This window comes from Orussus abietinus, unplaced genomic scaffold (assembly GCF_000612105.2).
Source record: "Orussus abietinus isolate OABI.00-Male unplaced genomic scaffold, Oabi_2.0 scaffold1045, whole genome shotgun sequence".
NCBI lineage: Eukaryota > Metazoa > Arthropoda > Insecta > Hymenoptera > Orussidae > Orussus > Orussus abietinus.
Window position 1 is genome coordinate 1 of NW_019395185.1, and position 13,324 is coordinate 13,324.

At 37.5% G+C, this 13,324-nt stretch overlaps 2 protein-coding genes across 2 annotated transcripts; one reads left to right on the forward strand and one right to left on the reverse strand.

Moving 5' to 3' along the window:
• Nucleotides 1-2,497: 2,497 nt before the first annotated feature.
• On the reverse strand, nucleotides 2,498-6,566 carry LOC105704284. Its single transcript, XM_012433367.2, has 8 exons — nucleotides 6,519-6,566; nucleotides 6,161-6,318; nucleotides 5,674-5,917; nucleotides 4,988-5,174; nucleotides 4,204-4,364; nucleotides 3,301-3,483; nucleotides 3,067-3,233; nucleotides 2,498-2,998 (listed from the first exon to the last, which is right to left on the reverse strand). Exons 2-8 carry the CDS (start codon nucleotides 6,193-6,195, stop codon nucleotides 2,872-2,874), a joined length of 1,104 nt encoding a protein of 367 aa, XP_012288790.1. The 5' UTR covers nucleotides 6,196-6,318; nucleotides 6,519-6,566; the 3' UTR covers nucleotides 2,498-2,871.
• A 1,052-nt stretch (nucleotides 6,567-7,618) lies between these two features.
• LOC105704285 (THAP domain-containing protein 2) lies at nucleotides 7,619-10,240 on the forward strand. Its single transcript, XM_012433368.2, has 5 exons — nucleotides 7,619-7,778; nucleotides 7,864-8,023; nucleotides 8,406-8,538; nucleotides 8,608-8,859; nucleotides 10,060-10,240. Exons 1-4 carry the CDS (start codon nucleotides 7,669-7,671, stop codon nucleotides 8,835-8,837), a joined length of 633 nt encoding a protein of 210 aa, XP_012288791.1. The 5' UTR covers nucleotides 7,619-7,668; the 3' UTR covers nucleotides 8,838-8,859; nucleotides 10,060-10,240.
• The last annotated feature ends 3,084 nt before the right edge of the window (nucleotides 10,241-13,324 follow it).

Sequence of the window (13,324 nt, forward strand, 5' to 3'; positions counted from 1 at the left end):
CTAACACGATATAAGACATAGGACGAGTAAAAATCAGCGGTTCGCAATTGTCTATACATTTCAAAGACTGAAAGAAGTAATTGAAATGGAATAAAAATCTGCATTTCATAGAAATAGGTTAGGTAACAAAAAATTAAACACCCTGAAAATGGAATCGCAACGTTCTGTCGATTCTCGGAGGAAACGAAGCTAAATCTATCTTAATTCCAATGCTTCATAAATAAAATGAGCGATTTTAAAGTGAAATTAACATGATATTCTTATATCAGGACACAGGACGAGTAAAAAATCAGCGGCTCGCAATTGTCTATACACTCCAAAGACTGAAAGAATTAATTCAGACGGGATAAAAATCCGCGTTGCATTGAAATAGGTTAGGTAACAAGAATTTAAACATGTTGAAAATGGAATCACAATGTTCTGTCGATTCTCGGAGGAAACGAAGCAAACTCTAACTATCTTAATTCCAATGCTTCATAAATAAAATTTTCGATTTTAATGTGAATCTAACACGATATAAGACATAGGACGAGTAAAAATCAGCGATTCGCAATTGTCTNTTCAAAGACTGAAAGAAGTAATTGAAATGGAATAAAAATCTGCATTTCATAGAAATAGGTTAGGTAACAAAAAATTAAACATCCTGAAAATAGAATCGCAACGTTCTGTCAATCCTCCGAGTAAATATCAGCAAACTTTGCAAAGCATTATACGTGCCAATATAAAGTAAACCTAACGGGACACAGAATACAAGGCTAGAAAAAATAAGCAGTTAGTAAAGCCATTGAATGGTATGTACATTTATGACAAGTGTAAGTGTATGTACCTATAATCCACATACCTCGGTATACAGGACAAGATGGTTTTATTCCTGATCAGCATTAATGAAGCATCCGCTTTTTTGGGATAATTACAACATGCTGCACTTCCGTATGACCGTGAATTTTATACACGATCGTAAATATCGCAGCACACGTTGCTCCTCATTTGCTTTTCGCATTCCTTCCTTCTCAAAACGTCATTTCAATCTCCATATTTACTAAGGCACCGAAACTGAATATATATAGAAAGCTATTTGCATAGAAAACGAGACGCGTGGAAATGTGGATACTAAACATTAATTCAGTACTTTAACGTACCGTGGCGCTGCGATCAGAATAGTGTGGCGGGCTCAGGACGAAGTCCGGCCATCGACCACCAGGGGCGTCGCGCGCGACGAGCGCGATGCGTTCAGCACGGGGCAAACTGCATTACCCCGCGCACATCACTGTACTTACCTGGAACGAAAAGACAATACGTCATAAAATGTTTTAAAAACGGTTGAAAATCGAGGAGAAGACTGTGTGACCACTTCTAGAGCGCACGTGGAAATCCGCTCCTTTTTCTGTGATAATAAAGCAATAACTATTGATAAAGTGGTAAAATATATGTGACAATCCCCACAATAGTGTGGCGGGCCCGGCACGAAGTCCGTCCAACGACCACCAGGGGCGTCGTGCGCGACGAACGCGATGCGTTCAGGACGGGGCAAACTGAGTTACCCCGCGCACATCACTGTACTTACCTGGAACGAAAAGACAACTACGTCATAAAATGTTTTAAAAACGGTTGAAAATCGAGGAGAAGACTGTGTGACCACTTCTAGAGCGCACGTGGAAATCCGCTCCTTTTTCTGTGATAATAAAGCAATAACTATAGATAAAGTGGTGAAATATATTTGACAATCCCCACAATAGTGGCGATCCTGCACCCAGCTTCGTCACCAGCCGCGAGAGGCGCTTAGATCGCAGACCATTCCGAAACCACGCACCGGAGCAGTCACGGAGCAGCTACAAGCATACCAGAACATACCCGGTAACAGTCGCGAGATGGCGCAACGATCGCCGCCAACAACCAATCGCAGGTTTGTTCATTTTGCCTACACTTTCTACACTTTGACGAAAAGTGTACATACCTGGAATCTGGGAGTAGATTCTGTAACTCTAATTTAATGAAAATGCTGAAAGTGAGCACCTCCCGCGACTTTGTACCTTTCACTATGATGAAAATGTGAGGAATTTCGCGTGAGACTAGACGAGATCTTGAACCGAGTTCTTTCAGTCTAGAGATTTTACATTTTCACTCGGAGAATCGGGCGAATAAATTCACGTGGGATGACAGGGCGCGAGGTGAGCACTCTCACCAAAGTTTCTTAACTGACGACCATATTTAAACGATGTGTAAACTAGTTAAACCTCGATTAACTAAAATCGTGGATAGGATTAGATAAGTAAAATAACCTAGTAATTTGCGTAGCTTTTTTACAGCAATTTACTAGGTATTTTACTTTACAAAATTCATTCGTGATCTAAATTACATGGATATGGGACTTTGTTTCTGCAGTTTCTATTCCTGACACGCTTAAATTCAAAATTTTGCGTAGAATGTATGGAAAACTGAATTGTTAAAGTCTAGATCTTTTTAATGGTTTACTCCTACTTGACACTATTCTTAATTCTTTTTTCTTTACTAAAATGTTTATTCACAATCGTTGTACACTTTGACCAATTTGAAAAAGTGAGGTTACAGTACCACAATCTTATGGAATGTGTGAAATTCGTGATATCATTCTCAACATAGACTGTAAAAGACCAACATAAATATAAATGTCGATAACAGGATGAGCCAGCTTATGTTACCATTTGAGTATTCAAAATGACGTTCTCATCAAAAAGGCTATAGATGAATTATATTTTATCGACATCGATTAAATTTCTCAGCGCCTTTTATATCCCCTTAAATCCTGGCTCGGATGTTTCAGACTTGCCGAAACAAATTAGAATACTTAGCAATATCGACTTATCTCTTAAAATCACAGTATAAAAAAGATGATTAGAATTTTCTTAAAAGTATGTTATCAGCAAACGATTCGACGTCACTTTCCTTGAACCATGCTTGAAGGGTAGGATGTAAAGGTGTAGCGTGTATATTACACAATTGCTTGTCCGGTACAATACATCTATAATACAAAATAATATTAATATTTAAGGTTATGTAAAAATTATACATATTATCGGAAAAGCATACCTTGTTCTAAAGTTACAGCAGTGATTTTTTACATATTCATGCCTTAACAAGGAATAAACATATTTTGAATACTTTGCATCCAAAGTACTTATTTGTTTCTGTGCGTTAACATGTCCATCAATAGTTTCTAAATATCCCTTTGTTAATATCGGTACTATATAATTAACCTATAATGGGAAACTCATTAAAGAAAATAAACAACACAATTCAGAAGTGAAATAAGTTTTAATTTACCTGCATAAAACAATCATCTATGAATTCTTCGGCTCTACTGTAAACATATCTCTCTTGTTCCTGTAAAATAACGACTCCAATTTTTGGTTCCCTAGATCTGAATACTTTCGCTATATGATAAGCAGTATCAGCTCCATCTTCGACAAAAGTTAGCATCGCCACACTGCCATATGTTTGCGCAGACTAAAAAACGTAACGTTTAAATAATTTGAATATAGCGGATGGTCCACCCACTCAACACCAAACCTAACATTTACGTGACTTGAAACTAACAAAAATAATAAATAACGTTTGTTACAATGTAATAACCTAACAGTTATGTAACATAGAACTAGTTACGTGACATTTATTACAATGCAGTAACTTAACAGTTATGTAACATAGAGCTAACAGGTTACGTAACATTTGTTACTATCGTATCTATACAAATGTAGCGTAACTTTGTTACTCTCATCTTACATTATGGTACTGTCCTGATATTACTGTGTATATGCACATATTTGTAATAAAACGGAACTTTATCGGTACTGACTGTCATTTATTTTATTACATTATCGTCATCGTCAAATGTCATAAGATTAATATATGTCATATTTTGTTTACTACTCGTATGAAAATATGTGATTTTAATTTGTACGCGCATATACATTATCAGTAATTGATTGCTAGTCGAATGAAATCATAATAGTCTTTAAGTAAAATCAGATACTTTATCATTACTACATAACACGTTAGTTTCTAAAACGTAACATTTACCTAACAGTTATATAACAGTGTTCAGTGGGCAGTAGCTATTCTTCGATATCTTCGAAATTATGGGTCTCGGAATAAAATTTCTCCACAACTGTAGCATTTTATAATGCTGTACAGAAAGCAGTTAATGTTTATGACTCACACACTAACCTCGGAAGATTTCTTCCTTATCTCTGTTATTTCAGAATCTTGCGATACATTAAAGTTTCCATCTTCATGTTTTCTTGAATTTTCGTTCATCAATATTATCGGTCTGAGTACTAATGGTGCTCGTGGAATGTTTTTGGATTTAAGAAAACTGTCTTTGTCCGCTAAATGAGGGAAAACATACAGATTAGTTTGAGTACATTTTGTTTTATAGGTTAGAAAGTCCTCGCAGAGATATTTGTATCAATATTGTAATGACAATTGCACATTTTCTAATCTTAGTGTCGTAACAATCTTCTTGAAAAAAGTATCTTATGCGCTTCTATGCTGAAACGAAGGTAACACGAAGTCTTGGAGTGAAAGTTTAATTGACACGGAAATCACAGATGGCGCAGGGGGCTCTCTGTAGACAATTAGGGCCTTAGAAACCATGAATCCAGAGGATTTCTGGAGTTTCACCTGGATTTTTTCATGATTATTGTGCGAAAACATGTGGAGTATGTCGTTTAGTACAATACTCAATATAATTCGATATAGGTGCCAATATAAAAACCAACATCGGCAACGTAGGTATTTAGAAAAATCTATTTTAGTGACGTTGATCAAGTGCCTCGACGTGTTTCACTTCAACTTCAAAGGATATGAAAGAGTCAGCCTATATATATCTGAGAAATCAAATCGTAAAACGAATCCACGAACAGATATTCAGCATAAATTGAGGGATGGCTGTATTTAAAATTATATAAGTGTGCAAAAATTGTAAGTACATTAATATATGTATACACACCTTCGGTACTAGTAAGAGCCTTGATAAAATAATCGACATAATTCTTAATTCTGTTAATAACATCCAAGCGCTTAATTTTTTGTAACGCATGAAATACTTTGTCCAACGTTCCATCTGGTGATTGTGCGTAGGTAAGTAGAACATAGTACGTAGGATCTTCCAGGCCTTTGAAGTCATATTCTATGCACTAGATAATCATAAAGCATAATAAATAACTGAATTATAATATACTCTTTTGTGTACACACTATAATAATAATCAATTACGTTTCCAAATATTTAGAAACTCTATCCTGGCTTTATCGAATCATTTAAAACTTTATCATATGAATTTGGAGGTCCTAAAATGTATTAATTACATAATAACGTTCTGCAAATTGAAATTGTGCCAAATTTTCTCACGTTAATAAATACACGTTAATAAAAAATATCTTCTATCACTTATTGTTTTATCCGGTAACTATTTCTCAAAGATTTAAAAACAATTGGATTTTATTAATGCTTTCTTTTACAAAATAGAAAACTATGCGAACATTCTACTTTTAATTACTTCTAGCTTTAAAGTCGAATAATTGATCGAATAACCATTTTCCTAATTTTGTATCCTCTGTACATTAAAAAATTGGGCAAAAAAATGAGAAATAGGCATTCATATCGTTTTCAAAACATTAATCACCATCGACTTACTCGTATTTGTTCTGTCGAGAGTCCAAGCTCAGCGGCGAATTCTTGCCAACCTCCGTAAAATTTCCCACTCGCCGTTGAACTTAAAAGAAGACATAACATCTGCAAGACTGACTTTCCTTCGTTCTCAAAGATATACGAAGCATGAATAGACGCAGTTAACCTCTGAATGTTCAAGGTTAAGGTATCCAGGTTTGGTGGCCCGTCGACTTCAGCTCTGAGCCTTTCTAGTTCGTCTTCAATGTGTCTGAAATAATGCATATGCATTTATAAATTCATACAACCATATACAAAATATAAATGCAAACATTTCAACATTTTTATACATAATAAATGATACTTTATCATTCCAAATTAATATGTTCCATGCCATGAATACCATTAACGGTACACGTTAAATGTAAATGAAAAATTGTAAAAAATGGCTCCGTATGGAACGTGTTAAAAGATATATATAATTTCAGTGTTTAGATTGAATTTCTTTATTTACCTTTCTTCGTGTATATCCATCGATGCTTTTTTCATTTATCAGACATTTATCATAAGTTATGCCACAAAGGCGTATAACGATGACATTGTGCACTCGTTAAAGATGTTGGTGAGAATATGTACGTTCTTTTCTGCAGGAATGGGATTGAATAGAGATACCTAAGGTGCAATAGAAATTTTAATTAGAAAAAGAGTTAACTGAAACAAACATCGACGATGACCATTAAATATGCATGCATTATATCATTATCGGTGATCTTATACAAGTATGATCGTATTTAAACAAGTAACAGGCAGGGTTGGGTAATTTCAGGATTTTCGAGGTTTTTGACGTATATTATGTAAATAAAGTAGTTTACCGGAGAAAACGTAGAAAACCAGGAAAAAACGTATCAAACATGGCGGACAAGACAGACGTAGGGTATACGATATCCGCTAGGTTATAAACATCCATCTTGTCCATTTGTTTCATCCCATAATTTACTTTTGGTCTTCCACCTTTATACATTTTGATACAAATATTGGTTATGAATCTTACGACTTCAAATAGCCGTTATCAGCCGTTGTAAACAAACGTCGAATGCACATATATGCATACATTTCAAATTTTCAAGGCTGATTTCGAATATGCGCGGATTTGTGGTTGCGTAAAGCGAAATCCCCTTAAGGTGAAGTGAAACTCGTCGAGGAACTTGGTCAACGTCGATAAAGAAGACTTTTCTAAATGCCTACGTTGCCGACGTTCGTTTTTATATTGACAGCTATATCGAATTATATTGGGTATTGTACCAAATGGCGTACTGTACCTGTCGTTTTCGTACAATAATTATAAAGAAATCGAAGTAAAACTCTAGAAATCCTCTGGATTCGTGCTTTCTGGGGCCCTAATTGACTGCAGAGGGACACCCTGCGCCATCTGTGATTTCCAGGTCAATTAAATTTTCACTCCGAGACCTCGTATTCCCATCGTTTTAGCATAGAAGCGCATACAACATTTTTTTTGCCTCTATCCCGTTCAAATGCGAAATTATCGACTACCAGAGTGTTCTGAATTGTCGTAAAATTGTCCTGACTCTTTCGTTTCTCATATCAGAGCCTTCGATAATTGTACACTGATCGAAATATGAGAGCTCGACGCCATTTTGGTTCTGGTCTGGAGTGAGTTAAAAAATTCTTTTGAAAAATCCAAATTTTGAATGTGTCAGGACAATTCTTAGATGATCAGGAGTGATGTGTCAAAGTTTCGGACAGTTTGGTCTAATACCCTTAAAAAAAAGTGTTGTATTCGAATCGACTGATTTGAAGGGTGTTTCACTTCACCTTAAGAATGAAAAGAACATTTCAAGTATCCCGCCGTATCCGCCATGTTAGATTTTAGTTCGACCATTTTCCATATGGTGGCGGTAACGCTAATATTTACTTCTCTGACAGTGAATCTACTCTCATTTTTGATGATTTCTTCTACCTTGGTGCGAACAGTGAAAATATAAATAGTGAACGAAGTACAAAATGCCAAGCTGTAGCGTAAAAAAGTGCAAAAATTATTGTTTACGCAAAGGATCGGCGAAAAGAAACAAACTAGAACTAATGGGGATTTTGAAGAAGGTGTCCTACCACAAGTAAGAGCAGGCTTTGTTTTCTTAAGGTTATGTTAAGGGGAAAGTAAATGTACATAAGCTGCAATAATTTAGACATGCATTTTAGATTTCCAAAGGATCCAGTACAGAGACAGAATTGGGCCCGTGCTTTACGGATGGAAACTGTACGAGAGACGTTTCGTGTCTGCTCCGATCACTTTCCCGAAGACGCTTTCGATCGGACCTCGTTAGCTGTTGTCAGACTCCGAGAGCACGCAGTTCCAATCGTAAGATGAAATTTATATGCGAGACGAAATAAACACTCTCATGCAAGAAGTTTATTTTTAACCGTTTGAGTACCAGAGGTTTTTAAAGAAACGGTAGAAAAAAGCCAAGCAGTGCAATAGTGCTTTCTGAATGGGATGCGAAAAGATTCAAGCGGCATGATAGCACTCCTTTTATTCTGTGTTAAAAAATTCATCTGAAAATGCATCTGGAAAGTTGAGCACGTTTCGTCAGATCGTGAGTGCACGTTCAATTGTCGGTATCGTTCAAATGCACTGGGTTTTTTCGACTTGAAATTTGAAGAGCCCGAAAGTAGCGCGTGGGACTTAAACGGTTAATATTCGTATGACTGAACGATTTATAAAATTCAAGTGATATTTCAAGGCAGTCGAAGATATGGCGGACAATAATTTCACCAAGGAAACGGAGACATCTAACCTCAATACCCCAAAGTCTCCGTCTTTAAAGAAAATGTACATACAAAAGTCGATAGGGGTCCAAACAGAAGACAAGACGAGTAAGTTTTAATTTCACATTTGTTCTGCAATGTTTTATTTTATTAACTCACCATGATCTTTTATATTAGTTTCACCGAGAATGAAAAATGTCAGTCGAGGAACTTCTGTTTCGCCGAACAGAGCATTTCATTCTCCTACCAACGAAGAAATGCGGAGATGTTATACAAAGGTTATCGAGCTTCTGAAGAAGAAAAACAAATTGTCGTTACAACGTTTACGTCGAGCCGAGAAGAGAGTTAATTGTGTCAAACAAATTGTGGGAGAACTGAGGAAAAGAAAGTTCCTGGTGGATGATTAACTTCAGGAGCTTATTGAATTTGGTAAATCAAAAATTTATTAAAACATCGAATTAGAAAATTATTGCATGGTAGCCAAGCTAAGTAATATCGTTCAGAATTAACGTGAAGTGAAACGCTCCTCAAATCAGTCGATTCGAATAAAGCACTTATTTTTAAGGGTATTCAACTGAACTATCCGAAACTTTGACACATGACTCGTAATCATCTAAGAAGTGTCCTGACACTTTTAAAATCCGGATTTTACAAAAAAAATCTTTAATTTAACCAGAACCAAAATGGCGTCTATCTCTAATATTTCGATCAATATACAATTATCGTAGGCTTAAATATGAGAAACGAAAGGGTCAGGACAATTTAGAACACTCTGGTAGTCGATAAACTCGCATTTAAACGGGATGAAGGCAAAAAAAGTGTTTTATGCGCTTTCATGCCAAAACAATGGGAATACGAAGTCTCGGAGTGAAAATTGAACTGACCTGGAAATTATAGATGGCGCAGGGGGTCCCTCTGCAGTCAATCAGAGCCGTAGAAAGCATGAATCCAGAGGATTTCTCAAGTTTTACTTGGACTCCTTTATAATTATTGTACGAAAACGATAGATGGAGTATATCATTTAGTACAGTACCCAATATAATCCGACACAGTTGTCAATTTAAAAACCAACGTCGACAACGTAGGTATTTAGAAAAATCTTCTTTATCGACGTGTTTCACTTCACCTTAAGAAGTCTTTCTCGCATTTCTCTGTTCACTATGAGTGTGGGGATTAATAGTCTCTGTGTGCCGTGTTGAATAAATGTACATGTATGGAAAACTCTCTTTTATTGTATATTTTTACTCATGGAATTAATGGTTGTGATTATAATGTATATACGTAATTGTATACTGAAATAAGTTGGGTTGTGGAATGTTTGCAAAACGTTCATATTTCATGTACATACCGCAATTTCAGATTCGTTAATGATTCTGATCCTCACAATTTTCAGTGTTCATTCAATTCCTTTACTGCATCAGCGCAAATAAATTATTTTCTTTGAAAAATTGTTGCTTTCGTTTTATTTCTTTTATTGCAAAACTTGCTGCTGTATTTAGATATTTCTTATTTAAATCTCTAGTTATGACTTCATGTCTGATATATATTTTTTATATTTATGACGTATGATCGTATTTATCTTTACAGTTCTTCTAATAAAGATTAATATGGTGTCTTGAATTCTTTCAGGAAAATGAAGACTGTTTTGTACAATTACGCCACGCTGAAGTCCGCTGAAAGTGTAAATAATTGCATCTTTACATGAAACTCTAAGTTGTGCTAATGATGTAATGTCTGTATATAGTATATAAGGTGTAAGTGTAGGACACTAATAATTTCTTAATAAATCTAAATATTTGAATACTCGGAATCCCGCGGATTCGTGACTTTTACGACTCTGGTGGACAAACGGCGCCATCTGTGACGTTTAGTTGCAACTGTTTCGTGCGCGACGCTCATGTATTTAAATTCATTGCGGCTTTTGAAACGTCGGATAAATTTCCAGAAAGGGACTTACTGCCTGCTTGGGCCCATCGGGCCGTTTATCAATTTAGCAATTTCCTGATGCCGAAATCCGTTCGTAAATTTTAGTTTTCTACGATACCTTAGGGACCTTCCGTACCTTTACGTAGGAAAAAGCCCTATTTTCCGATCACCGGAGCTAGCCATGGAAATCCGAACACGGAAACGCGATTAGGAAACTCTTGCGAAAGGATCCAACGAGTTCAACGGCCAAACGGCTCCAAAAGTCATCGACCGACCCGGGGCGAACAACCTGATGACTCCGCAACGCATCAGCACGACTCAGAAACGCGACCCTCACCTGGGCCTTAGGAAACCCCCACCAATTGGAACATCCTGCTAATAAAACCAGCAGTCCGATCAAGACGGCAGTCATAATGTCATTAGTCGAAAGTCTTTAGTCAATTGGCAATAAACCAACGTCAGTCGTCATCGAAACTTCGAGTGGAGCTCCTGGTCCCCGGTACTCCGTTCCTAGCGAGTCAGAGACGGAGACCATTTGACTCCCTGCCAAGGACCACTATTCTGCGAGCTGCAGTAGCGCCATCTGGTACTCCAGCGATCCAACCACCGAGTCAGGACTAGACGGCGGCACTGCGACTTCCGTTGGACGGGAGGCTTCTAGGAGACCTCCAACCCTAGGGCACGTCACGGGACGAAGGTGTTCACGCACAGTCATCCGACCGGGTCGATCAAAAGAGACTGTCACCGATTACGGCCGCTGAACAAGCCAGGTAGAGGATCCTTTGCAAGCTCGATTCATCCTCATTTTCATTCTAGTTTATTTATTAACCCTTCATCTCCGACCAAAACCGAATTCTAACCATTATCGCGATTTCCATGCCTTGCTCCGGTTAACCGAATAGATTAAGAATCCATCGACTTCCATTAAACAGCCGAGCTCGAATCTCAGCATCGCGAAATAGAATCACGCGCAGACCGCCATTAAAACAATAAGAATTCCCGCGTCAGCACTCCGGCGTCCAGTAACCTAGCGCCGCTAAAGCGCGCTATCGCGACACCCGAACTGCCGCGACGCGGAAGTATATTAATCTAGAGAAATTAGGTCAAGGCACCTCGGGTGCCCTTCCAGCTGATTGTAGTGCAGACCTCACGTACGAATAAATGCAAATCTAAATACACTAGCCACATAGCCATTCGTTCGCACCCCTTTTTATTCCTCACTCCCCTAGATCCCACCAGAGGAATTGATCTAGTCGCTCGGATCAATCTCCTCACAAACTTAAATTAATCGTTACACGCAAGATTTGGGTAATCTCCATCTGGATTACCCCGGCCTCGCATCCGCTCGGCCGCCCCGTAACAGTCCCATCGCGAAGGTTTAGGGTTTTTTAGAATTTCCTCGGATTGACCGTCCCTATTCTTTGCCGTCATACCTTTTTTAAATTTACCGCTTTTTATGCATGCGCATTACGTGCGCGCAACATGCACGACATGCACACGAGCATACAGCATGTTTTTCCATCTGCACGGCAACTAGATATTTTCCGTTTTCATGCAACCGTATTGGACAGCTATCGACCAATCACGAGGCAGACTATTCGATTTTACCCGTCCTTCTTAAAATCAGTCAGTCAATCGCTATGTAAGAGATATGCTACCACCTCCTTAAAAAATGTAATGCGACCGGAGGAGGAATCCTGTATTTTATTCTGTAAGTCAGTCAGTCTGGTTCGCGTTGACTGCACTTTCTACACTTGAGTGTAACGAGGGTACTGCACTTTTCTTGAAAAGTGCAGAAGGGTAGATAGACTTTCATCGACGTCCCGAACGCCAGCAACCTCACGAAAGTCCAAGATGACCGATTTAGTAGAGAGGCACGCGATTTTGAGGTTATCTGTATCGGACTATGATGAATGCTTCTTCCAACCTTCCTTCTTGAGCTGTCTTCGTTTTCTTCAAATCCTACAATTCGTTCTATTACCTTGTAATTGTAGAAGATGAAAATTCCTTTCACGAATTTCAGATATTGAGGATCAATAAGGGTGAGAATGTTATTACAGTAGAATGAAAAACAAGTTAACTACAAGAGGGAAAAATTATAGTTTAGTTCATTCCAACCGCGGTTAGGTAGTAATACATAATTATTGTAAATTGTTTCAAACATTACGTACAAAACTAAAACGCTAAATCGTTCTATACACGAAGAAGATGCATTAATAATTACTTCTGTTTATATTACATTGAGATGTTATCATAAATTTTGTATTTTCCTGTTTGTTGGCCTTTTCAATTTTCAAATTTGCCGCCAAATTCGCGGGCTACCATTCTTGCCCTCGCTCGGGATCGAGGGTAGAAGTGTAGAGATAGTCTACACTCGGTGTAGATGCCCTCACAAAACGAACCGCGACAACTGCGTCACTTCCGTCAAAACGAACGCCAAAGTGTACATACAGAATCTGTCCCCAGGGCGTTTATTACATATTTTTTATGAGAGCGCTCACTTCTCGCACTGTCATCTCATGTGGGTTTATTCGCCGAATTACGTATTCACTATATGAAAGAACAAGATCACTAGCACTTCCTGTCTAGTAATATTGCAAATAACGGTTCATACCTTGTAAATTGAAAATTGTTAAGAGGTATAGGCAGGAAAGACGGGAAAACGAAAAGCCGTTAAAAGTAAAGAAGAGGACTAAAGTCTATCTATATTTTTTAAATATGTATTACATTCATATTTACATGTATTATAATTAGAAGTTCAATAATATAAGTTTCTTATCATGTCATGTAAGCATGGATTATTTAACAGTCTTCAATGTTTAATAATGTAATATAACCTCGCAATAACAAAAACTAACTAGTACATCCTAGTAAATTCTCTTTCTTCTAACGAAAATGGGTCTGAGGCATCACGTAATTCGCTTCTTCGTCTAATAAGGTTATTATTACGTTCCCGAATACGATTTTT

Coding starts and splice junctions, on each gene's coding strand:
- LOC105704285 (XM_012433368.2), top strand. CDS start 7,669: ATGCCAAGCTGTAGCGTAAAAAAGTGCAAAAATTATTGTTTACGCAAA. Junction 7,779..7,863: donor AAGAAGGTGTCCTACCACAA/GTAAGAGCAGGC, acceptor CATGCATTTTAG/ATTTCCAAAGGATCCAGTAC. Junction 8,024..8,405: donor GAGAGCACGCAGTTCCAATC/GTAAGATGAAAT, acceptor TGATATTTCAAG/GCAGTCGAAGATATGGCGGA.
- LOC105704284 (XM_012433367.2), bottom strand. CDS start 6,195: ATGAAAAAAGCATCGATGGATATACACGAAGAAAG. Junction 3,234..3,300: donor TAGATGATTGTTTTATGCAG/GTAAATTAAAAC, acceptor TTCCCATTATAG/GTTAATTATATAGTACCGAT. Junction 2,999..3,066: donor TGCTGTAACTTTAGAACAAG/GTATGCTTTTCC, acceptor TTTGTATTATAG/ATGTATTGTACCGGACAAGC.